This window comes from Vitis riparia, chromosome 16 (genome assembly GCF_004353265.1).
Source record: "Vitis riparia cultivar Riparia Gloire de Montpellier isolate 1030 chromosome 16, EGFV_Vit.rip_1.0, whole genome shotgun sequence".
Lineage (NCBI taxonomy): Eukaryota > Viridiplantae > Streptophyta > Magnoliopsida > Vitales > Vitaceae > Vitis > Vitis riparia.
Window position 1 is genome coordinate 13,669,227 of NC_048446.1, and position 26,800 is coordinate 13,696,026.

At 32.4% G+C, this 26,800-nt stretch overlaps 3 protein-coding genes across 3 annotated transcripts; 2 read left to right on the top strand and 1 right to left on the bottom strand.

Moving 5' to 3' along the window:
* The first annotated feature begins 349 nt into the window (after nt 1-349).
* On the top strand, nt 350-1,158 carry LOC117933918 (21 kDa protein-like). Its single transcript, XM_034855503.1, has one exon. It carries the CDS (start codon nt 399-401, stop codon nt 1,035-1,037), a length of 639 nt encoding a protein of 212 aa, XP_034711394.1. The 5' UTR covers nt 350-398; the 3' UTR covers nt 1,038-1,158.
* A 14,993-nt stretch (nt 1,159-16,151) lies between these two features.
* Nucleotides 16,152-17,178, top strand: LOC117934052 (pectinesterase inhibitor 4-like). The gene has a single exon (XM_034855645.1). It carries the CDS (start codon nt 16,191-16,193, stop codon nt 16,824-16,826), a length of 636 nt encoding a protein of 211 aa, XP_034711536.1. The 5' UTR covers nt 16,152-16,190; the 3' UTR covers nt 16,827-17,178.
* An 8,081-nt stretch (nt 17,179-25,259) lies between these two features.
* LOC117932949 (21 kDa protein-like) lies at nt 25,260-26,093 on the bottom strand. Its single transcript, XM_034854277.1, has one exon. It carries the CDS (start codon nt 26,030-26,032, stop codon nt 25,436-25,438), a length of 597 nt encoding a protein of 198 aa, XP_034710168.1. The 5' UTR covers nt 26,033-26,093; the 3' UTR covers nt 25,260-25,435.
* Between the last annotated feature and the right edge of the window lie 707 nt (nt 26,094-26,800).

Here is a 26,800-nt window from a genome sequence, read left to right on the forward strand (position 1 = left end):
ATTTGCTTAGTTGGTTATCAATACGTTAGCTCACGTCAAGCATATTTTCTATGACATTATCAAACTCTTTCATGGAAATAAAAATATCAGTTGAAAAATTATTTTCAAATTCATAATACTTTTCATAAATTAAAGTCATTTTTTTAAAGATAATTTTCTAGTTCACAGGTGGCGGATTGGGATTTGAAAATATTTTTGAATTGTCCTATTTTTAAAAACATTTTTTGAGAGTACTAAAAATGTTTTCAAAGTCCCCTTTCACACCTGTAACAATCCAATAATTGAATGGAAGGAGGCCCTCAATGCTACAAACATAGGCCATCTTACCCCATAAAAGGGGACGCTCTGCCTTTTTCCAACCATCCATCCCACATCTCTTACCCTCCATATCCACTGAGATGGAATCTTTCATATGCCTAAAGCTATCCTCTTCCCGTGGCCTTGCAGCTATTGCTGCTCTCTTCTTCTTCTACCTCTCACTCACAACACCATGCTCGGCGGCCTCACCAGAGCCCCATCCCCCTACCAATACCACACAATTCATCAGAACCTCATGCGGAGTGACTATGTACCCTAAGCTATGCTTCAAAACCCTCTCGGCTTATGCCAGCACCATCCAAACAAGCCATATGGAGTTGGCCAATGCAGCCCTCTGTGTGAGCCTAAAGGGCGCTCAATCCTCTTCAAACAAGGTGCTGAAGTTATCAAAAGGGCAGGGGCTAAGCCGTAGAGAAGCCGCAGCGATAACGGATTGCATTGAGAATATGCAGGACTCGGTGGATGAGCTCCAACAATCTCTGGTGGCGATGAAGGACCTTCAAGGGCCTGATTTTCAAATGAAAATGAGTGATATAGTGACATGGGTGAGTGCAGCTCTGACAGATGAAGACACATGCATGGATGGATTCGAAGGGCATGCCATGAAAGGGGAGCTTAAGAGGACTATTAGGAGCAATATTGTGAGTGTTGCTCAGTTAACCAGCAATGCTTTGGCCATCATCAACAAGTTTCTATCTATTCAGGGCAATCAACTCTAAGTTATTGTGTCCTATGTGTCTACTACTAGTATTATTCTAATTAAAAGAAGTTCTTCAGCGTGTTTATGTAGTATCCATGTGTAATGTTATTGTAAAGAAATATTTGCTAGTATTTTCTCTCTGGATGTGTGCCTCTACTTCGACCTTATCCCAAACTGGCAGAGTTCGTAAAATCCCACAACTTTGAAACTTTTTTTTCAGGGTTACCGGCTTTACCCTATTCTCTTGCGGGGATAGTTCCCCTTGGCTGGTTGACAGTTGTCCCTCCAATAAGAAAAGGTATAAATATGGAAAATTTTCTACCATTTTGGGAAATTATTTTTTCTCATTGAAAAATTTGAAAGAAAATATTAAAAAAAGAAAATTAAGAGAAAAAATAGAAAAAAATTTTTAAATTAATAAATTCATTTTACTTATTTTAATTTTTAGATATAAAACTTAAATAATTTAAAAACCCATAAGTTTTAATTAGATTTGATTTGTTTTGATATTTTTTTATAAGATAATCAAATATTAGAAACTAATTTTTTTTAATAATTTTTTTCTTAGTATTTTTTGAGAATAAAACAAAAGCTAAAAAAGTTTAAAGAAAAATCATTTATTAAGTATTTCTTTATAAGCTATTATAAGTGAATTTTTTTTCTAATTTTCAAAATTATTTTCTAAATTTTATTAAATATTTAAGTTTTTTTATAAAAATATTTTTTAAAAACACTATCAAACCGACTCCTAATACATTATCAAATTCCTAATTTTTATAACCAAAATCTCAATAGAGTTTTTATTATAACACCCTAGCTGGAATAAATAACATCTGTCATAAAAAGTTCATGAGATTAGACAATGGATTGTTTGGATATGTTCAGACTTAAAACCCATTCTAGATATGAAACCAGTTTCCAAAATAAATATACAGATGTAAATGCAAAACTAATCGTCCAATACTTGTGAGCAGACACGAGGACAAACCCTAACGTGCTGTTGCTTTCTTTTGTGTCGATTCTGACAAGATCATAATGGCTTACTGGATTCACCTTTCGAGTTGACTCATCCCTTGTCTTTGTTTCTCAAAAGGTTTCATTTCCATTTTACCATTCAACTCCTTTCTTTACTACCAGATCACTGCAAGCTGCTCTTTCTGCGCTGAAACTGACAATTTATTTTCTCAAAAGATTTCCTTTAAAATTGTTTGACGAAGATCAAGCTTTTGAAGATTCGGAGATCAAACCTTTAGGCTATGTTTGGTTCCCGGAAAGTACAAAGGAAAGAAAAAAAATGCTAAGGAAAATGATTTTTTCATGTTTGGTTGTCCTATGAAAAATATGAAAGAAAATCAAATATTATTAAAACTAATTAAAATTTATGTATTTTTAAATTATTTAATCTTTATATTGATGAGTTAAAATAAATAAAATGAGTTTGAAGTAACAAAAAAAATAATTTATCAACTTTTAATCTATTTTTTTTTTATTTTCCTTCACTTTTTCTTTCCTTCTACTTTTCTTTTGTATTTTCTTTCCCTCGCATTTTCCCTCAAATTTTCCGGGAACCAAACATAGTTAGAGAATCAAAAATCAGGTTCAAAGCATCTTCAATTCAAGTTCAAGCATTCATGCCCTCGATGAATGTGAGTTAAATCGAAGTCCAAGCCCAAACTAAAGACAAGCTAAAACCCAAGCCCAAGCCTAAGCATAAGCCTAAGACAAGTTAAAGTTCAAGCCCAGGCCTAAGATGCAGAATCAAGCTTGTTTAGAGAAGAATAAGAGGAAATATTAGAGATTGTTCCTAATTTCATAAATAAATTAAGATTACAATTCCGTTCACACTTTCTTACTAGAAAATTTTGTGTGTACAAAGCACACCATCACAAGCAGTAGGTTGTTGTACTCAAAAGGTAGATCGCCATTATTAACCCTATTGCACCATGATTCTGTCTCAAAAGGCATGACATCTACTCTAAGGGCAGTGAACACCCCTTAACTTATTTTACCTTTGATTCTCATTCAACACATTTCAAACAATGAGGAATCATGGTGAGAACAAGGAGGGGGCTGCCCACCCTTCCACTCACTCCACCATCAATTCTCATTCAAGACTTTTCAAGCAAGAAAGAACTATGGTAACAACAAGAGGGAGTTGGCCCTCGCCCTAGAAAGCCTTCAATTAGCCTCGAAGGAATGAAGGAAACTAAGGGATTCTACACCACACTAATAACACAACAACACTTTCTTCCTCATGGTAGAATCGATTGATTTCTTGAAAAGTGAAATTGAAAAATAGAAATCCTTGAAACAAAAATGAAAATTGAAACTTTAATGAATGAAAATAAAGAATTGAAAATGTACTAGAGAGATTGTATTTTTTTTCTCTTTATTCCCACATTTTGACACTACTTCTACATTACTTCTACTTCACTCACCATTTTTTCACACTTTCTCTACCGGCCTTGTCTCCCTTTTATGGAGTTTTTCCATATCCATTTCACAACCTAAAGGAGAGAGATGAACCTTTAAGCAAAGTTAACCAGTTGGTGTAAGTTGTCAAAGATGCTAACCAACTTTTTCTTGGTTATTTTGGGCAATGGTAGCTAGTATGGGCCTCTCCTTTTTATGGAAAAGGGTTAGGAATTGTGGCACTCCATGATTGGTCAATTTGGTAACCCATGTGGTAGCCATAGTGTAAAATGTGACAATTATGGTATAGAAAATTTGCATCCAACTACATAGAAATATGACATCTACCAACATGTGATGTAAACCTACAAAAAGCAAGAGGAAAATATTAGAAAAACAACTTAAACCTAAAAAATAATAAAATTAAGCAAAAGGATATAATTAGAACCAAACATTAAATAAAAATATCTAGGTTTAAGAATAAAAAAATATAATTATTTGTGTCTAATCAATATGGTTAACATAGGACATATTTTGATTTAGCCAAAACTCGATAAAAACTCTAAACATTATGGTGAGTAGGAAAGAAAGAACAAACAATTTCATCATGCGACCCTGAGTACCTTATCAAATGTGTTGTTTGATGTTTACTACTAAAACCACCTAGAAAACTTGCAAGTTAATAGAAAGGCAAACAAAATCTTAAGTCTTATTCAAAGTGACTTTAAAGACTTAAAAAAATATAATGACTAGAGGTGGTTAGAGAATTTATATAACATTTATAAATGATTAGTCATAATGTACAATGAGATACAACTTAGGTTTGTGATGTATTATCCACTATATTTAGACTATATACTCATGAATTGGCATTTAAAATCTAACAAAGTATGTGCTATCATCCTCTCAAGATTACCTCTCCGATACTTAAATTATAGATTTTCCTATTATGTGATCAACTAACTATTGAGATTGAGCCCTAGAACACATGATATGACGTAACAGATAGATATTCATTTATAAATTTATTTATTTATTTATGTTTCGTAGTTTCCTTTTATTATCCCATTTGTATTAATTGATTATTTGAGCATACACGTCCCACATCACTTGCATTGAACGTGACTTGGATGTATTAAAAGTTGTATAGAAGATCCAAATTGACTTGTGTAATATTATCTGAAAACTATAGAGATGAATGCTACACAATTTCATGTACCCCTTCCACAAACTTAGCACTAAAGTCTTTTATTTTAGAGAGGCTGCCTTTAATTTTAAATCCCACCGACCTATTAAAGAAATAATCATATAAATAATAATTTTCCATAACCAAAAGATTCTATTTCCATTTTATTCAACACAAGCTTTAATATGTACCACTATTTTTTATTGTTTTATTTGGCTAAATTTAACTAGTACTCCAAATCTGCATGTGTTCCATTTAATTTTTTTTTATTTTACACATTATATAAAAAAAATTAAAATGAATGTAACTGAGAGTTATGAGTTCACCATAAGAAATAAAATATATAGTGACATAGTTTTAATAGGAGGTGAAAAGATATGCAACTCAAAGCCATATATAGACATGATAGGAATAGGAATGGCAATGGGGCGGGTTTTTTCAGGTACCCGTCTTGCCCTACCTTGCTCTGCCCCTCATGAAATAAGTTTGAAATTTAAATAAATGGGTTAAGAGTGGGTTTGAGATTTTTTTTGAAAACCCGAGATGTGTTTGGGTCATGTTCAGGTATTGCCTTGTCTCACCCCGTAATAATATATAAAATTAATTTAATTTAATTTTTATTTTCCTATATATATATATATATATATATATATATATATTGAGAAAATAAAGATTAATCTTTATAGAGAAAACACCTAAGAGGGAGGGTGAATTAGGTTTTAAAAATCTTTTTCAAAACACAACAAATTCAAGCAAAGGAAGCACAAATATAAAGAGATAAAGTTGGAGAAAGCAAACAAAAATTTTATAGTGGTTCGACACTTCCTTACTTATGTCCACTCTTCTCAAGCTTTTAACCAAGTGGGGATTCCATTATGCTTGAAGATTCAACCAAGCTTTTAACACTTTTGCGCTTAGATTCCGGGTCCAATTGGCTATTACATAATCTCTTCAAGTCTCTACTCACTTGAAGGTTCTAACACTCGAATAATAAGTTTGAATCTCTTAACCTAGCTCAACAAGGGCTCAAATACAACTTAAATGCTAGGAAAAATCACAAAGGTGTAATGCACCAAGGAAAGAATGAGAGCTTTTGAGTCAAGAACAAGTAGGTAGACAAGTAAAGGCATGTGTTCTCTTGCTCATAAATGAAGTAGACCTATCAATTTATAGGTTTTTAGCCTTAGGAGCCAAAAATGCCAAAAAGCAGCCTCAACTGATCAAGCTTAGGGTCCACCGGTTGACTAGCTGTTGGGCAATAAATGCATGACAAGTGATCGTTAGGCCTCGACCGAACCTAGATCGATCGGGAAAACATATATCTCGACCAAGAATGCAAGACTACTGGAAGAGAATGAAGATTTTTTGCATCTCTCGACTAGACCTTGATTGGGAAGGTATAGCCGATCGATTGGTACCCTAGACAATTGGCTAGTACTTCGACTAGTTCACCATTTTTAGCTTAAAAACCTATATTTTTTGTGTTTTTTTTCTCTTCTAACACTTAGGCAAGGTCTTTAGGTAAATTGATATGCCAATTTTGAAATAATTTGCCTAAGATTCATTTGATAAAACTTGGGTTTTGATGGAAATGTAACTTTAATGCATAAACCGAGTTTTTAAAGATGCATGAAAATATATGAAAATCCTAAGTGCACATGTGCATTCATCTTACGTATGTTTCCTATAATTAAAGGTCTTCCAAATGTCTTGATCTTGCATTCATTGGATCATTTGATAAATTTCCAAACTAACACCTGAAATTCTTTATAATTCAAACCAAATAGCCATTTAACCATGGTTTGTTGTCATCAAAACGCAATTAGGAGAACCCTTAGGCTAACAATCTTCCCTTTTTTTATAATGAAAAACCTTGGTTATCAAACCAATCATGGATCAACAATCAATATTTTAAGAATTGAAAAACAATGTTAGAGAGTATTGCAACAAGAAACAATGTAATTTATCAAATATATATCCATATCATATATCATGTAAAATATATCAATCAGTGCATCATATGTCCAACAAGTTAAAGTAACTAGAGATAAGCAATATATGATAAAAAAAAAAAAAAAAAAAAGTGATATGCATGTATGAGTTTCCTATATCTAGCCTCCTAGATCCTAAAATATCTCCTCATTTGGCAACATAAAAAAATGAATAAGGGAGGTCTCCAACGAATTAAGGCTAAGGAAGTGGAGGTGGAAACAAGGAACATAAGTAAGCCATCATCTCCTCATGTCGATGCACCATGCTATCCTCAATGCAATCAATCCTCTGCTCCATGCAATCCTCAATGCGATCAATCCTCTATTGGAGATACTCAAACTGAGAAGTAAACCCACTCTAATATTGGTTCATCTTATCCTTTATAAAGTAAAATCATGTGTCATTGACCACTGGAAGCTCTTCCATGCGAGTACCAAGGGAGTTAATTTGAGTAGATAAATCCATCTAAGGAGCATGGTCAGGAGTAGAAGGTGCTTGAGGTTATGGCATCTTAGTATAAGTGGGTTCGATGTATGCTGGCTGAGTAGATGACCCCTCTGTAAAAGCCAGCTCAATCATTTTTGCTCAGAGAAGGTGGACTAAAACTGAACACCCTCGGTTTGTGAATGAATCTTTATCTAAAGTGAGGGAATATTAAGCTCGGGTTCTCCCTACTAGTGGCCACTCTAAGGGTCTAGTCCACCCTAAGGGTCTAGTTCACCCTCCATCTCCTTAATCTCTGCCTTCTTCTCAACTCTAGGGTGTGCCTATGCCTGTCTATGTCCCCGTGGTTGTGCTCTCTCTGCTTTTCTGTCCAAGAACCATTTGGAGCCTTCTCAAATTTCATCCACCCCATGGAATGTTTATCATATGTATCATATGTACTAGGGGCCACAAAGTTCGTATCTCTTCTAAGGTTAATGTTAGCATCCTTGAATACTCAGGAAAGGAAATGGACATAGGGGAGTACTCGAGTCATGATCTCGCAACATGCAATCATGTGCATCATCATCAGATATCCCAAATGGATTCGTCTCTTAGCCAAAATGGAATCTATAAGGAATGCCTCGTAATAGGAGACCTCATCTCGATGTCCACCTCGTGGTTGGAAAATAAGGCATAGCATATGATGTAGCACTCTACTAATGGTTGTCAAGTTGTGTGCCGATGGCTTGCCCATCCCATGGGCATCTGGAAATCCATAAATCCTCGTAATAACCTTTCTAGGCTCAAATCTCAACACAGTGGGCCACATCTTGGACTCATATACTCTGAATCGAACAAGAGCAATATCAAAGATATGACAAATGCTCCTTGGGTCTAGACGAATCTCAACTCCTCTGACAGTGGATATGATCGGGTCAACCATGCCGTAAGTCGCCCTCAAGTAGAATGCTTTGATACCAATTGAGAAAATAAAAACTAATCTTTATAGAGAAAACACCCAAGAGGGGGGCGAGGGGGTTGAATTGGGTTTTAAAAAATCTTTTTCAAAACACAACAAATTCAAGTAAAGAAAACACAAATATAAAGAGATAAAGTTAAAGAGAGCAAACTCAAATTTTATAGTGGTTTGACACTTTCTTACCTACGTCTACTTTCCTCAAGCTCCTAATTGAGTGAAAATTCCACTATACTTTTAAGTTTCAACCAAACTTCTACCACCTTTACACTTGGATTTTGACTCCAATGGGCTCTTACAGAATCTCTTTAAGTCTCTACTGACTTGAAGGTTCTAACACTCAAATAACAAGTTTGAATCTCTCAACCTAGCTCAACAAGGGCTTAAATACAACTTAAATGTTAGGAAGAATCACAAAGGTGTACTAAGGAATATGCAAATAGAGATTTAATGCACCAAGGAAAGAATGAGAGCTTTTGAGTCAAGAACAAGTATGTAGACAAGTAAATGCAAGTGTTATCTTGCTCATAAATAAAGTGGAGCTCTCAATTTATAGGTTTCTAGCATTGGGAGCCAAAAATGAAAAAATGCAAAAAAAAAAAAAAAAAACCTTGACTAGTCAAGCTTGGGGTAGATCGATTGACTAGTCGTTGGGGAATAAATGAATGATAGGTAACCGTTAGGCCTTGACTGGACCTAGACTGGGAAGACATATACCTCAATCAAGAATGCAAGGCTATTGGAAGAGAGATAAGATTTTTTGCATCTCTTGACTGAACTTCAATCGAGAAGGTATAGTCGGTCGATCGATATCCTAGCCGATTGAGCCAATTGAGCCAATTGATCAGTACCTTAATTGATTCACCATTTTTGGCCTAAAAACCTATATTTTTTTTTGTGTTCGTTTCTTTTCTAACACTTAGGCAAGGTCTTTAGGTAAATTAATAAGCCAATTTTGAAATGATTTGCCTAAGGTTCATTTGATAAAACTTGGGTTTTGATGGAAATGTAAATTTAATGCATAAACCGAGTTTTTAAAGATGCATGAAAAGATATGAACATTCTAAGTGCACTCATGCATTCATCTTACATATGTTTCCTATGATTAAAGGTCTTCCAAATGTCTTGATCTTGCATCCATTGGGTCATTTGATGAATTTCCAAACTAACACCTGAAATTTTTTATAATTCAAACCAATTAGTTACTTAACCATGGTTTGTTATCATAAAAAAATGATTAGGAGAAATATATATATATATATATATACATCTAATAATAATAATAATAAATAATAATTTCAATAAATAAGATATAAAAATTATAATATTTTAATTATTTATAAAATATATTTATTTTAATGTAATTAAAAAAGTTTTAAAATAATTTTGTTTAAAAAAATTAAAAATTTTCAAAAAAAAAAAAAAAAAGTTAATCAAGTTAGGATAGGCAGGTATGAGAAATTCGCATACCCACTCCACCCTACTTCTTTTAATTTTATCAATAGAATGAATATGAGAATTGTTTTGAATAAATGGGATAGGGTTGAGATGGGAGTGACCCGTCCCAAACCTACTTCGTTGTCATCTTTAGATAGGGATGTTCCTTATTACTTTTAATTTTGAAGCTCTCATTCCAAACATGCTTCGTTTTCATCCCTAAATAGAGATTAATTTTGAAGCCACTAATAAATGTAAACTTAAATTAATTTTGAATCTACTAATAAATTTAAATTTTAATTAATTTTGTAATATCTTTTAATTTTGCAATTCTTTTAGAGAGTTTAAGTTATACCTTCATGTCTAAAGAAAATAGGTATCAAAAGGTTGAAAGAGTGTCTAATTTTAATAATAATTTACAATTTTATTTTGAAATAATTAAGGATAAAACCATCTTTCAAATGAATTCAATTACTTTATTATTTTTATTGTTATTTTAAGAAAAATTATAAGAGAAGACAAAGTAGCATACACGACAACTTAAATAGTTGTCTATGTTATTTGATGCTAATCTCAAAGCAATTATAATATTGTTAATTCAATGATCCCTAACTTAGAGAACATTCCTTAGAATTTACAAAAACATCTCTTTATTAATCCCACCTTCCATCCCAAGGTTCCATGACCGTCACTTTACCTTTTTTTTTTTTTTAATCAAATAATTATTGTTAGGTTGTTTTTAGCATGAGTTGACGTGGCAAATGATGGTTGAGCAAAAACTTATAATTGTCGAATTTTGAGGAGCAAATGTGCGTAAGTTAGTCAAATCCTTATCTAGATTAAAACAAGCAATTAAGCAATGACATAGTAAATTCGACCATACATGGCTATCTAATGGGTATTCCATTAATGATGTTGGATAAATATATTTATTGCAAACTTGGGAAGAACACGTGAGCCATTATATACTTATATGTTGATGATATACTAATTTTTGAGACTAACCTAGAAGTTGTTTGTGAGATTAAGAGATTATCAAAATCTAACTTTAATATGAAAGGCCTAAGATAGATAAAGGTTGTTCTAAGAATCAAAATAACTAGAACACCTAATGAGTTTAAATTGCCACAAGAACATTATGTTGAGAAAATCTTAAGGAAGGTTAAATAGTATAATTGTAAACTAGTATCAACTCCTTATGATCTTAACCCCCGACTAAAAAGAAATAAAGAATATAGTATAACCCAACTTGAGTATGCTTATATGATTAGTAATGTATTTAATTAATAATATGTTTGACGTTGTTTGTTAAAAATATTTTTAACCTACAAAGTGTTTTGAAGAAAAATAAGATGTTCCATAAAATTTAAAAAACATTTTTAAAAAGTTGATCAAAAATCACTTTTAGTATTTCTTTGAAAAAATAATGATAGGTGATTCTCGCAAAAACATTTATAAAGAAAACACTTCTACAAAAAACACTTCTAAGAGAAATATCGTTAAACAAACTCTAATTGTACCAAACCTAACACTGCTTATGTAGGAAATTGAGTCAGTATATTCATAGTTCTAACCATGATCATTATAATGCTTTTTGCATAGTATTTAAGTATATGAGAAACACAATATAGTACCTATAGTATATTTCCTAATGCACTTAAAGGGTGCCACGACACCAATTAAATCTCAAATTTGGATGAGATAAAATCCATTAATGGGTATCTCTTTAATTATCCTTGGAAGATGTATAGTTTCTTAAACATCTACTAAGCAAACTAACATTACTTGATCTACTATGAAAGTTGAGTTTATTACCTTAGAAGGCAAGTTTGAGGTTGGGTAACTTAGAAACCTCTTTATGGACAAGACTAATAAAACATCTATGTGTAAATCATAGTGATAATTAGGTTGCAATAACCAAGGCTAAAAGTAAGATACATATAATGGAAAAAAAAAAAAAAAAACAGACATATGCCAACACAATATTGTGCAATAGTTGTTGGAGACAAGGATCATATCCTTAGATTTTATAAGGTTAGAGTCGAATTTAACCAATCTTCTTACGAAATGACTGCATAGAAAATTAGTGGAAGAAACATCAAGGGGGATGAGACTTATACCTAATATAAAGTCATGAGTAATAGTAACCTAATCTACATGAATGGAGATTTGGAAAGTAGGTTCATATGGGTAACAATAAGTCACTTGATGACAATATTGTGCATCATTAGTTATTTATACATGTGGGTTCATGTCTATGATACATATATAGTGTATATTTGATAATAATTGGGAATGAGCACATACTCTTAATGAATATTATTCCTTATGGATGATGCGTTCAGTTATAGAACACACGTGATTGATTCATTTATATAAGATTGGAAGTAGGTGTAGGGACCACCCCTAAGCGTACACGTGGCAAGCCACTCTGGCCTCACAAGGCACCCATTCGATGGACACGTGGCATGTCCTACACTCTGTCCGGACGTCCAGTCCGAACCTGGTAGTTGTCGTCCCAAATAGGATCCCTAACCATATTTCATGGGCAATCATTACTCATTTTGCCAACAGCAGGCTTGATAGGACATTCCTAGGCCTTTTCAAATGACCTGTTACGACCTGCCCTACGTCGCTTGCAGAGTGAAAAGACAAATGGGATGACAAGTCATCCCCCAACAATCTCTGACAACTGTCTGTAGGACAATGATGGCTCTGCCACCCTCTAAACATCATCATGACTACGAAAGTCAAAGAGCTTTCCCATCTTCAAGATGACGGGGCTCCTAACACTATAAAAGGCCCCTGACGATCCAGTCAAAGAAAGTAAGTATTCCTTAGAAAGCCCCTGGAATACCAATATGTTGGATTGCCAAACTGATAAAAGCTTCGGAGGGTGTGTCTGGACCATCTATCCGGACATCTTTTGTAGGAAAATAGAAGGATGCATCGTTCTCAGTTGAGGGGACAAATACTTCACGGAGGTACAATGCCTCTGGGACATCCCTGCCTCAATAGTAGGGTACATTTTTATAGAACTCGAACATGTTCTATATATCTTTTACAAATATTTAGATAAGATGCACGACTTAGGTGGTGTTTGTTTTTTGGTTAAATAGAAAAAATCAAAATATTTGACTTTTTTTATTCAGTTAAAAGTATCTTATTGATATAAACAAATATAACTAAAGTGAATTTGTATCAATAAGTTTAATTTAATTATATTGATTGATGTCAATAAGTTACTTTTAATTGAATAGAAAAAGTCAAATATTTTAATTTTTTCTATTCAGCCAAAAAGCAAACACCACTTTACTTGTGCTAATTCACTTACATTAGTACGAGTAAAGAAAATAGGGTGGATGGTGGTTCTCTTATATAGATGAGAATATTTGGTTTGTAGAAAATTTATTTTGACCAAAATTCTGTGGTTCACAATTACTATCCTAAGTTCAATCATCGTACTAGGGTTGATGTTGAAATTAAAGTTCTTTTGTTCATGTGGAGGTTAATGTTGAAATTAGAGTTCTCTTGTTCGTGTAGCTCTTTAATAAACAAGAGTGTTTCTTACCGGGCACGTTTTGATCTTTTTCTTAACTCCAATCGGCAATTTTTTTACAAGCTTTCTTATGTAGTTAGATTATAGGAAGTGCTAGTGGGGAAAAAAAAAAAAGAAAAAAAAAAAGAAAGAAGGAATATAAGAAGGGGGTTGTTTCCAAATTGTTATTAAAAAAAAAAAGTTGTGTTTTTTAAAATGTTATAAAAAAATGTTTGATAAATTTAGGATTGAAAATATTTCTTTATTCTTTAAAGTAGAAACAACAAGGGTAATTTTTTGAAAATAAATTCAATGTTTTTTAAGGATATCTTTTTTTTTTTTTTTTTATGTGTTCCCAGTAATGATTGAAAATATGAAAACTGTTTTCATATTTGAATTCTTAATTAAAATTTTATCCTTAAAATAATAATAATAAAAAGTTTTTAAGGATTATTTTTAAAAACATTTATAGACCTATTTGAGAATTGTTTTTTAAAATAGTTTTATGTTCTTTATAACAAAAAACATGTTTGATAATAAAAAAAATTGTTTCTTGTTTATTTGTGTTCAATTGTTTTCATTTATTTTTTGAATATTATTTTAAGAAATAATTATATAAAAGGATAATTAAAAATAAAATACTAAATATAAAAATTGTTTTTAAAATTATTAAAAACATGTCATAGTTATTTTTTAAGACCTTTAATAACTCTTTTGTTAAATATTTTTAAAAGATTCTTAAAAGTCTAATTTTTATTTTCCCATTTTTCATAAGATGTTAGAAATTAAGTTTGTAAATACGTTTGAATGTTATTTTTATTTTTATGTTCTCTTATTTTAATCTCAAAACAATAATAAGATTGTTAATTAAGATTCAATGACTTGAAATAGAAACATCAAAATCAACTCAATTCAATGATCCCTAACTTAGAATTTCAAAAAATAATAATGGTTGTTTATTATTTAATATATTAGGAACATGCCTTAGTATTTACAAATGCATGTCTTCGTTAATTCCACCTTCCATCCAAAGGTTCCATAACTGTCACTCCACCTTTTTTCTTTTTTTAATTTAAATCATTATTGTGAGGTTGTTTTCGTCATTTCATTTTAACGGGGGAGGAGTTTGAATTACCGATGTAGCCCTCCAGTTCGGCGGTATCCACGTGGCAAATGATGGTTGGGTGAAAACTTATGATTGTAGGCCTTTTGTGGGGAGGGATTGCAGGGGGACTGGAACGGTGCTTGGTAATCACGTCAATCCCCATGATTACCGCCTTTGCGAGTGGAGGATTCAACGGTTGATCATGTCTCAAATGTCAGCGCGATCATCGAGGTATTTGACTTTTTAGAGACGAATGTCAAATGTGGCACGTGGCTTCTTCTGATAGGAAAGCACATGGCCTACCGTAGACTCTACCTGTCATCTTTCTTGCAGAGTTAGTGAAGGAAAAACCACAACTGCTTCACGCGCCCTGTAGTAAACTTTCATGGTCAAAATGTCTTTTCTTTGAACATTCATAGATTAATTTCAGAATTTATTTTTTTTTTTTTCACATTTCAAATACCACCGCTTAATACTTTTATGGGGTGGCAAGTAATAATAGAGAAAATAAATTTAATATTGAAATAATTATTTTCTAATTCAAGAAATATTTGTCAAACTTTTAATGGTAAATATTTCTTTGAGAATTTATTTTATAAATATTTTATTTTTTGAAATAAATTTACAAGATTTTCAACGATGATTTGTAAAATATTCCAAGTAATAATTGAAAACAAAAGATATATTTAAAAAAAAATAATATTATAAAAAATATACTTTTTTTTGTGAAGAATAAGTTAAGATAATTATTCTTTATATTTAAATTTCTAAAAGGAAATTGGTTTCTTTTAAGAGTTATTTTGAAAAACTATTCTTTAAAAAATGTTTTAAAAAATTAGGACTTATTTAACAACCATTTTTTAGAACTGTTTTCTATTCTCAAGACCAAAAAAAAAAGAAACCTTATTTAGTAACAAAAAATTATTTTCTATTTTTTATTTTTTACAACATAAAATGAGATGTTTTCAGATAACATCTTTTATTTATTTTATATTGTTTTCACTTATTTTTTGAAGACTATCATATAAAATAATTATACAAATGTGTAGAATGTTTAAAAATAAAAGACTCGATATAAAAATTATTTTTTAAAATGTTAAAAATAGGATAAAAATATTTCATGTTTGCAAACTAAGTTTATTACACAAAACAGAAGATAATAGTTTTCAAAAACTATTTTTTAGAATTGCTTTAAAAAACATTTAACAAATAAAGCCTTAGGTTTTGTTTGGTAATTTTTTTTTTAAAATAATTCTAAAAAAATAGTTTTTAAGAACTGTTTTTTAAAACTTTTCTCTGATATATTATAGAATAAAAGTCAGTTTGGGAACCTAAAATTATTTTAGACTATTTTTAATATTTTTAAATATGTTTTAAAAATATTTTTTATGTCCATAGTTTTATTTTTAATTATTATATATATTTGTATAATTATTCTTTAAAACAACTCTAAAAAAATAACTGAAAATAACTAAAATATATTATTTGAAAACACTCTATTTTTTATTTTATGAGAATAGCAAGGGGAAATAATATAAAAAATAGTTTTTTATTGTGAAATGTGTTTTCCCTTTTTTTGTTTTAAAACCGGTTACCAAATAAGATCATTTCAAAACTTTCACAATTTGACTTTGTGAAAGGAAATAGTAGAACAAATATTTTCCGTGTTTTGTAGCCCAAAGATACCGTTTCCATGTGAAAATGCAATTGGTTGATTAAATAGCTTAAATCTTCTTTTATCTTATAATAGAGAATATTCCATATCCATGCCAAAACGCAGCATCCACGCGCAGTGTGTGAATGGAATTGCCCAAAACTTGAAACAAGTAGCAATCCCTGCTGCTCATGCATGATCGTACACTTCCTGCTGAGTTGGGCCACCTCTTGGCGATCATGATGCCCCTACAATCAAACCCCAATTATTCAAATCCTCATCATTATTTGGCTTGACAAATTCAAATTCAATTCACATTACTATAACACAACCCATGTGAGTAATTCCACCCCCCTATAAGAAGGGATCCTGATTCCTGATCCCCAGTACTACATATCCATGCAATAGAGATAGAATTGAAGATAGAGAAAGAGATCAGATCAGACATGGAGGCTTGTATTCTCAGAAACCCATCTGCATTCCATGTTCTCTCATCCCTTTTCTTCACTCTTCTTCTTTTCAACTCCATCACCCTAACCTCATCCGCAAACACCAGCACTACTTCTCTCACAATCAGCAAACAGTTCATCAAAACTTCATGCAATTCAACCACATATCCTCGTGTTTGCTACAAATCACTCTCCTCCTATGCCTCCAAGGTCAAAACCAGCCCCCTGAAGCTCGCCAATGTGGCTCTCACAGTAAGCCTAAAAGCTGCCCGCAACGCGTCTTCCACCATCACACTGCTACTGGAACGAAAGGGGATGACCCGCATGGAAACATCAATCGTTAAGGACTGTGTCGAGAATTTTGGGGACTGCATCGACGAACTGCAGCAGTCCTTGCAGGAGTTCAAGAGCCTAGGAGGTGGGAAAAATGTGGCTTTCCAAATGGCTAATATAAAGACATGGGTGAGTGCTGCATTAACAGATGAGTACACCTGCTCTGATGGATTTGAAGGCCAGAAGGTGAGCTCTTCCTTGCAGCAGCAAATCAAGAATTATATTTCGAATGTTGCCAAGATCACCAGCAATGCTTTGGCTCTCATCAACAATCTTTCTGTTACTGATATTAAATCCTAGTACATCATGGTCTTTTCCTTTTGGTTGGGGACTGAGTTCAGGGTTTTTACACTTTTATTGGGTCGGTTTTCTAAGCAGCTGCTTCTCTGATTTGCTCTTTTAAATTGATTTAACAATATCTTGTGTTTTAATTCTATAAAAAAAAAAAAATTATCACTTTTTAAATTAAGAGAAGCAAATTGAAGAAGCATTTTGAAATATGGTTTTTTTTTTTTTTTTTTTTTTTTTCAGTCTATGTGGAGTGGTTTGTATTTATAGTGGTTGGTTTTGTTGTACATTCCTGTGCTCATCTTGAAGTTGAAAATCAATGAAGGAAAGCATGCTTCAAAGTGAGTTGAATTTCAGTGCCAAATATTTGTTTGTTAACTAATTTGTTTTGATGGAAAGCTATCTCAATATTTAGTATATGGCCAAATGGTAAAGAATGAACCCTATGAAGATGTGATATCTCACCTTGGATAGGAAAAAAAAATTTGACATAAGTATGGGTTCTTCTTAACCCACAAACACATTTTTAAGCCATAAGGCCCTTTGGGCTCAGAACTGATGATAATATTTACATGGTTAAATATAGATTTTTATAAAGTATATGCTGACACCTCTTTTATGTTATAATATATATATAAACAAAAGCAAAAAAACAATAGAGCATGCCTGGACCACCATTGTTAATGTGTTTTCTCCATTGTAAGTAAAAGTGACAGATTTTCTTAAATGTTTTAAGGAAGAGGATGAAGACGATGCATGTGGGACTTTTAAGAGATGGGAAATTATGAAGGAAAGAAATTTTGAGATAGAGATAGCGAGAGAGAGAGGGGGGGGGGGGGGGGTAATGAAAGGCATGGGATTTGACTGGTGAGTAAAAGGAAGGGGTTTTGGATTTTAAAATAAATTGAAGTCAAAAACAAAAGTAGAGGGGAAGAGTAAAGTGGAGATCGAAGACTTTTTGAGGTTTTTCTTCACATGCAATGAGTTCTAGAGGAAGCTAGGGGACAGACAGAGAGACTTTTTTTCTACACATTTTGACTCTTTGGAAGAGGAAAGATAAAGGAGAGCGGGAAAAGTTGGGGGTTGATTAGAATAAAGAAAATGGGAAAGTTTGAAATTGAAAGAAGGAAAGAAGAGAAGTATAAAAAGAAAAGAGAAGACTTTTGGCAGTTAGGTTTTTTTTTTTTTTTTCTTCCTTTTTAGAATGTTTTGGGTTGTTGGAAAAAAACACAAAGTCCTCCCTCTTTCTATCATTTTATCAAAGGTTGGTAGAAAGAGGGTAGCACATGGGAGAAAGAAATGGGGAAGGAAGGAGGCCAATGAAAAGATCCGGCTTAACACAGAGAAAGAGTCTACCCATTAGTGGTAATTCTCTTCCCATTCCACAATTTTATTCCTAGTGTTCTCCTGTTACATGTAATTTTGTGAGCGTATCATCAAATCTATGTCATGAATGAGTTTAAGGAACGATTGATTCACTTAAGTGATTGTATATGGATGATGACAGAATGATTTCTATATTTTCTTATGATAATCCAATTAAAAACAAAACAAAAAAAAAAAAAAAAAAAAAAAAAAACAGATCTAAACCCTCCTATGTGAGAATCATGACTAAGAATCAGATCTAAACCCTCCTAAAGATGGAAAAATAGCTCGAAAAACTGTGATTTTTGGGTTCGATCTCAACTTCAACTAGAATCTATTTTCCAGTGGATTTAAATGCATGTATCTGTCGAATTTTGGATCCCAAGAAAGTTTAGTACAAATTCATTCTAAGATTTAGTCGAGAATTTCATATATAGATGATCTAACTGAAAAACAATGAATCATATCTCCTGGATGAGCATTCAATGAATACAAAAGGTATTACATATGCCTTATTAAGAAGGATTTGCAAAGAATTTAATCTTTTGAATGACAAGCTCCATGAATCTAGGAATGAGTAATATAATCCGCCATGAAGAGATGCATGCACTCTTATCCTTCACTTCACCTTGAAACACCCCTCTTCCATATATGAAGAGGTTGGTTACCAACCATGGAGAATTTGTTCACATTCCTCTTGTCTGGTTATCAAAAAGTAGAGAGAGAAATTGGGGGGAAAAATGAGTCATAAGCTCTTAAATATTCTCCAAATATCCTATTTATACTACTAAAGTGCCTTGTGGCATAATTCTAACTTTGCTTCCTCATCTAAAGCTACAATCCTAGACATCAACAAATCTTACAACAAAAAATCAAACTTCAGGTAAAAAGTTACCATTTAAAATGTGGGGTAGAATTGTAGAACAAATTTTAATACAAGCAAGTGAAAATCGATACCATTTCGATACTAAAATATGCCTTTGTTCCTCTGCATTAGAATTTCAATATATAACATCATCTAGTATTGAAATTTCGATACAAGTTTCTTAAACCAATACCTTATTTAGATAAAACCAAGTCTGGTATCCAAATTACCAATCCCCATACAAGCTCTAGCATCATTTTTGTATCTATTTTGTATTTGTTTTGACCACCCAGTAAGATACAAGCTTCAAGGTTGGCTGCCGCATTGTTGGTTTCCAAACACCTCTACGATCATATGACATGCTGATTTTTAGAGCTGTGCGCACTTCCATTCAAATCTAAGTAGAGGAACTTGCATTTTCTTGCAATTTGGAACACCCATGTGAGTTGGTCGAATGAGTATTTGAAGAGGACTGGAATGCTTTCGCTTTACTACAGAAATGGATGCTTTCACACAGCCATGCAAATTGAGAAAGAAACCATGCGAAAATGGTAGCTTAAAGGGAAAATTTTAGAAACAATTTTGCACAAGAGGTCACTTTTCAAATGAGGGTTCAGATTGATGCAGAATGCATGTGTTTTAAATGAAGCTTGGGCTGGATCTTCTCATAGAAGGAGCCATTTCGAATGGGGATTTCCATAGGACCAGATCTCACCAGTTTAAATGATCTCCTCTGAATGCCATTTTATGTGGAATCATCAATTTTGGATTGTGGAGAGCTGAGTTTGCATAGCCATACAAACTACCTTATAAAAAGAAAGTTCCAAGCAGACTTTAGATCAGGAGGCTTTCCCAGTCTTTCTTTGCTGTTACTAAGCTGCTATGTACAACTGTCTCTCTTCTTGCCATAGCCCTTCAGTTATGTTTGGTTCCGGAAATGCTATGAAAAGAATAAAAAAATGAAAGAAAAATTATTTTTTTATATTTGATTATATTATTAAAATTACAAAGAAAATCAAATATAATTAAAATAAGTTAAAAACTTATATATTTTCAAGTTATTTAATCTTTATATCTTAAATTTGTTTTTTATTTTATTTCTTTACATTTTCCTATTTATAAGAACCATGGAACAATTCTTTCTCCACATTATTCAGATTTGAAAGGATGACACAACCTATGAGCATGCGGCTGCTACAAGAATCGAGAAAAGGTAGGGTCTGCATCCAAAATTCATGGACTGAAAAAGGTAGGTGGACGAAAGAGCATGATGAGAAAAGGGTTCTAGGCAAGGAGTGTTGCATCCAAAACTGAAAGTTTTGAGAGGAACCAGAATTTTTCGGTTGCAAAAAGAGTAGAATCAGAATTTATTTTATTTTATTTTGACAGCTAATCAGAGAATCAGAATTTTTTTGTGGCAGCCAAGGAGAAAAAAAGACATAAATTAAAAAGAGAGAAGAGAAGTAGGTCTTGAAAGGAGATCAAAAGTGGAATTAAAAGGAGCGGCTGCCACACGAGATCCAACTCTTCCAAGGTGCCAAAACGAAAAGAGCAAAGAGAGGAGGGGAGTATTGCATACATGAAAGGATTGATGAGGGGAAGTTAAAGGGATAGATATAGAATATTCACCAGTCAAGGTTAAAAGATTCCACCACAATATTAATAACCACCTCTTAATAATAATATCAACCTAACAAGAATCAAGAATGATAATCTAAGAACATTCAACCAAAAATGGGACACTAAATATAACATGGAAAAACCTTCCAAATTGAAGTAAAAAACCATGGAGAAAATTTCTTTCACTTCAATAAATTGGGATACAATAATTAAGTCCTCAGGTTTTCTCACCTTGAAAACTTATATAAATATCTCAATACTTGAGGTGGAAATCCATCACATCAGGAAACATAAACAAAAAGAAATCAAAGAGAAAACATATCACATAGACTTCCCCAGAAGGTTGATGAAAAAACTTGTAAATTCACCTTGAGCCCAAAACAATGCATAAAAAACAACCTTAATTTTCTTTTCTTTTCTCAATCAAATCCCTTTCTCTCATAATACCAAAGACCTAATGCTATTTATATATTTATATTTGAGCTAAGGGAATATCCAAATATAAAATAGCCTAACACATGGGCTCATGGGCTGGACAAATTTAGCCCAACAATCTCGCCCTTTAGCGCATAAGGGAGGAATGTCAATTTATAAATCCATCACATGGAGTTCAAACATGTTGTCCCAATGCACAATTGAAGCTTCTACTTGGGAACAACCTTTGTCAACATGTTTGAGTCATTCTTGTTTATGTGAATGTTCTTTAACTTAGTTGCATTTTCTTCAACCATATCCTTTAAACACTTGAACACTCATTTGTTTTTCAATGATTTTCTTCATTTGGGATGTTGTACCAACTCATAGTTTTCATTTTTCTACAAATGATCCATCTCATCTTACATGGCTTCTTGAAAACCCTATGGCTCCCCCTCATCAATTATTCACATGTATTCAGAAGAGGGATATCGAGTAAAGGGACGATGCTCTCTAGTAGACCTCTTAGCCTGGATATCAAATCCTCCTAATGAAGTAATTGCTTTCCTTGCTCCTCATGCTTAACTGGCTCCTGTGCAGGTATGCCACTAGCACTATCATCTCTTGGTAGCCCATCAATTTACCCCCCTTCATTTCTAGGTTGCTCTAATGATAGAGGAATAGGCCATCACTTGTACATTTGGATTGATTAGCTTTGTCAAAATCTCCCAAGGTTTGATCCTCTTGGAAGACCACATCTCTACTTCTCGCCAGTTTCTTCTTGGAAAATATTTTAAAAAAAGAAATAGGAAAAAAAAGGTTAGCATGATCTCAATGTGTGCACAGTTCCCATTAGATTAGAAGAAAAAAAAAAAGGACACGTGTGCCCTAGAGGAAGGCTTTTTTTTTTTTTTTAAAAAAAATATAATAATAAAAAATATATATATATATATATATAATGCAGGCTAAGTTAATAAATAACATAGAATTTAATTAGTGAAATAAATTGTAATTTAATTAAATTATGTTGTGTCCCAAGAAATAAATTGAAAATAAAATTTAAATTTTATATAAATTAGAAATTTATTAATTTTTTTCTAAAATAGGAATAGATTAAATTATCTTTCATAATTAAAAACATTAATTTGAATACCTAAAATTTTAGGATTGTTAAACCTATAATTTTAAATAAATAGTAATGATTATTTATCTTATACTTTGTTAGGTAAAGAGTAGATTTTTCAGAATTATTTTTCTCCAAAGTTTTTGAGGACTTCTTTTGAGGTAAAGGAAATTAATACAGATTTTGCAAAAGAAAATAATTTTTTTTATATATGTTGTTTGAAATGTGTAGTTGTTATTTTGCTTTTAAGCATAGATCAAATATATTTTTGTATAGAAAAATGTGTTGTAACATTTATTTTGTTTATATCGAAACACTTGGAAATTTTTTGCTTTAGTAAATTGAAATAAATAAAATAAAGAATTTGACTCTAGTTTGTTTGGTCCTTACCAACGTGATATAATGATTGACTTTTTGGCCCTTATCAATGGGATATAATAATTGAACTTTACATTTTTGTGGTGGGAAATGTAATTAATTTGGACCCCAGCCTCTAAGGGTTTGGTTAGAGGTTACTGGTACTAGTAGTGTTTGGTTCCGTCCACCTTAAAATGAACATTTAAGGCTAGCCACCTATTTGTAAAGTCCCAATTAAATGGACATTATTTATTATTTGATAGCCAAAGAGAAAATAATTGAAATGTATTTGATTTGAAATTGATATGAAATGATTTTTTATATATATAAAATGTTTGGTTGAACAGTTTAAATGTATTAACATGTCTAACTTAAAAGTTTTATAAATAGAGTATATGTTACATATTTTGTTTGTAAGTATAATTGAAAATATTTTATCCATAAAACTGTATTAATATTCCTTATTGGGCTTTGAGTTCATCTCCCTTTGTTGATAATTTTCTAGGTACTCTCAATTCAGGTGAGAAGTGACGATTAGGAGGGGAAATTGGCTTGTTAGGACATTTGTCAAAACTCTCTTTATTTTGAGTATTGTTTAGATGTTAAAATTTATTTTCCATTAGAATTATTTGAGTTTGAAGTTCTTTGAACAATAACACTTGATTTGATGTGTTAGTTTTAAAAATTGTTATTTGGAAATTTTAGAATTTTTGTTCTACTCTTCTAAACAAAAATTTGATAATTGATAAATTTTCAATTATAATGTGGTTATTTGTATTATTTTTACTTTAAGCCTTTGGGCTTGAAGTATGAAATCACCCTACATGCCCTTCAAGTTGGTTCTGGGGCTTGACATTTAATCCAAAGGAGTGTCTCAAATTAAAGCAAGACACTTGATTAATTAAGGACAATTGAGGACTCAAAATGCATGCTAGACATCTCCCAAACATTGGTAGGAGCTAGGAATAAAAGCCTTTCATGTCTAGGAACACCAAAGTCAAGTGATATGACATACATCAATGCTTCCAACAAAATAAGGGGCGCATTAATTATGGTGGCAAACATAATATATGATCCCATGTGGGCGACCTTTATTTGAGTCCCTTGCTTTGAATGTGCTAGATATGATGAACACATGCTCACTCTCACCTGGATAAGGACATATCTGGTTAGAGGTCATAGTGGGGTCAAGGATGAAAATATCGGTAATCACGGATATATCGGTACTTCGATTTTACGGATATATCGGATATATCGGAGATATATCGGCGGATATTTTGGAAAAAAATATTGATAAGCTTAAAATTGTTAAAAACTCATAAAAATGTAAGGAAAACCTCATAATAATATAATTAGAAGTATAATAGACATTCTAAAGTTATTTATTGAAAATTTTGATATATGTATATCATGATTTATTATATTTGATAATAATATCGTATGTATCGATAAAAATATGAATTTTATAAGTTTATATTTATTATTAAATTACACCTAATATTATGATATTTGATTATAATATGTCTAATTTTTAAAAATATATATTAATATTAAAATATGATCCATTTAATTCAATTGTATTAAACAATATAAAATAAATTATGATATAATATATATAATTTTTTTAATATTTAATTAATTATTAATGATATTAAAAACATTATGAAGAAAATATATAATTTTTATATTTTTGGTAATTAATTAAAAGATCTTGTATTTAATTATAATTAATTTGCTTTTTAAAATATTCTTTTAATATTTCATACTGAGTTTAAATATATATATATATATATGTTTTGCACATTATATATCAAGGGGCTGGTTCGATACACGATATTTCGGCCGCGATATTTTCTTCCATGAGTGGGGTACACTTGCCGGTGCATGCCCAGTGCCAGCCAACTAGTCAAACAAATCCATGTGACCCTCTAGACCACAAACCTAACTCACGTGATCACAGCTGCCTAGTGGTCCTCTTTGTCTGCTCTAAATATTAGGTTTAGGTTTTCACACCCAAAAAGTCCATCCGCATGTTCTTCTCTCGCCGCCTAATTTTTTAGATTTTGGTCACATAACTCCCTTAAAATCTACCCCCATATCATGCATGTCCCTTTCAATATGATCTTTCAAATGAACAATCTCATTAACAATTTGTTCAATTATTGTGTTTCTCATCCACCCTCTTCAATTAAATCACTTAACATGGTCTCCAATCTCGAATCAAGAACTTGGTTAGGCGATAGTTGGTGGAAACCATAACTGAGGACCTAGTGAATCCAAATGAAATGGCTTGTAGATGTTTACCTAATTCACCTACTGATTCCAAGTGACTTAAATTAATATCAGATTGATACTTATAAAGCATCCCTATGCCCCTTTTGTTTGCAGACAAAATTTTGGAGGACCCAGTCTTGGAGTATGTGTGGTTTTAACTTCCAATGCATTCCAAAAAACAGGCCACTGTCAACGAATTCAATTGTGAAATTGCTTCCTACTTCAATTCATATTGTAATCGCAAGGTCGTGCACTTCACTCATAGCTAGCCATATCATCTGAAAAATATATATTTGGTATGTATGCTTTATACTTGGGAATCTCCTAAACCGTGACAATTAATTAGGTTTAGTTCCAAAAATTTATATAACATATGCTCCATTTGGTCCTTCAAGCTGTAGAAAGAAAGCAAACATTTAGACCCATCTGGAATGAAATGCCCAATTTCATTTAAAAAACACAGCCTCCAATTCACAAACAAAAACCAGGGCTATTTCATATTTAGGTATTATATATTATACATCAAAAGCAAGCCAAGACATGATCAAAACTCAAGTACTAAGCCAAGGCTTGGACTGCCGACTGAGCAACCAAACTGGTGGCTCAGTTCTTGGCAGCGAATTGGTTAACCAAGGCTAACGCATTGCTAGTGACTTGCGCAACAGTAACCAACCAACCCCTAATCGATGCCTTAACCCTGCCGTCCAGGGCCCGACCAGCGAATCCATCAACACACGTATTATCATCGGTTAGGGCAGCGCTGACCCAAGTGTCAACATTGCTCATGTGCCACAAAAAGTCCTGCCCCTTGCTCTTCCCAGCTTCCTCAAGCTCCTGTACGGACCGGGAAAGACGGTCGATGCTGTCGTTCATTTCTTCTAAACAGTCCTGAACTGCCTCCAACTCCCTAGCCTTCATGCCCTTAATCTTACCCAATTTGGACACAAACGCCTTGGCGGACTGAGCCTTGGCTAGGCTCACCGTCAAAGCGGTGTGAGCCAACTGCTTCGGGCTTTTCTGAATTGTGCTTGCATACACTGACAGCGATTGGACGCACAATGCTGGGTACCGGGTGGCACTGCACTTGGCCTTGATGAAACTAGTGCTGCCGGAATTGGCAGCCGCAGACTCAGCAACCCTGGAGGTGTACAAAAGTACTGAAACCACCACCAAGACTACTAGTACTGAGGCTCTTGCCATGACTCTGGGCAGTAAGAAATTTGCTGATTATATGATTGTATTGGAGGATAGGTGGAAGAGGATGGGCAGTTTTAAGTATTTATAGAGGGTTGAAGCATTTAGTTGACGGTAATATGTAGGTCCTGTGTTGATGTGTAATGGGCCCCATAATACAGAAGAAAAATTTTCCGGCAATCAAGCACTGAATTAAGGGTTGTCATATTTGACAAAGGTATGTGAAAATATGGGAAAATGTGCATGTGAAGCTGTGTCCACTGCAATTAAAGTAGGTCAAGTTCTTGACGTTTTGCTGCCGACACTGGCTAATTGCAGGCTTGAAGAGTTTAGTATAGGGTTTTAGGACGTTAGGCAATATCTATAAATCTTTTCTTAATCAAAGGTCACGAAAGATTCGGCAAAATCTATTCATTCAGACATCCATACATCTATTCTTAGGTTAAAAACATTGAGTTTGACTTTTTGTAAATATTGTTTATGAATTTTCTAGGATATGTTAGTGCATTTTGGATGGTATATTTTTTATTTTTTTAAATAAAAATAATATTAATTTTTATATAAGGTACAAAAATTCTTGATATTACGTTTGGTTCAAAAAAATACTACTAGAAATAAGAAAAAAAAAATATTAACAAAAATGATTTTTTTCATATTTGATTTTCCTATAAAAAAAATATGAAAAAAAAAGTTAAATATAATTATAATTATTAAAAAAAAAATTATATATTTTTTAAAATTAGTTGATATTTATATATAAAAGTTAAATAAATT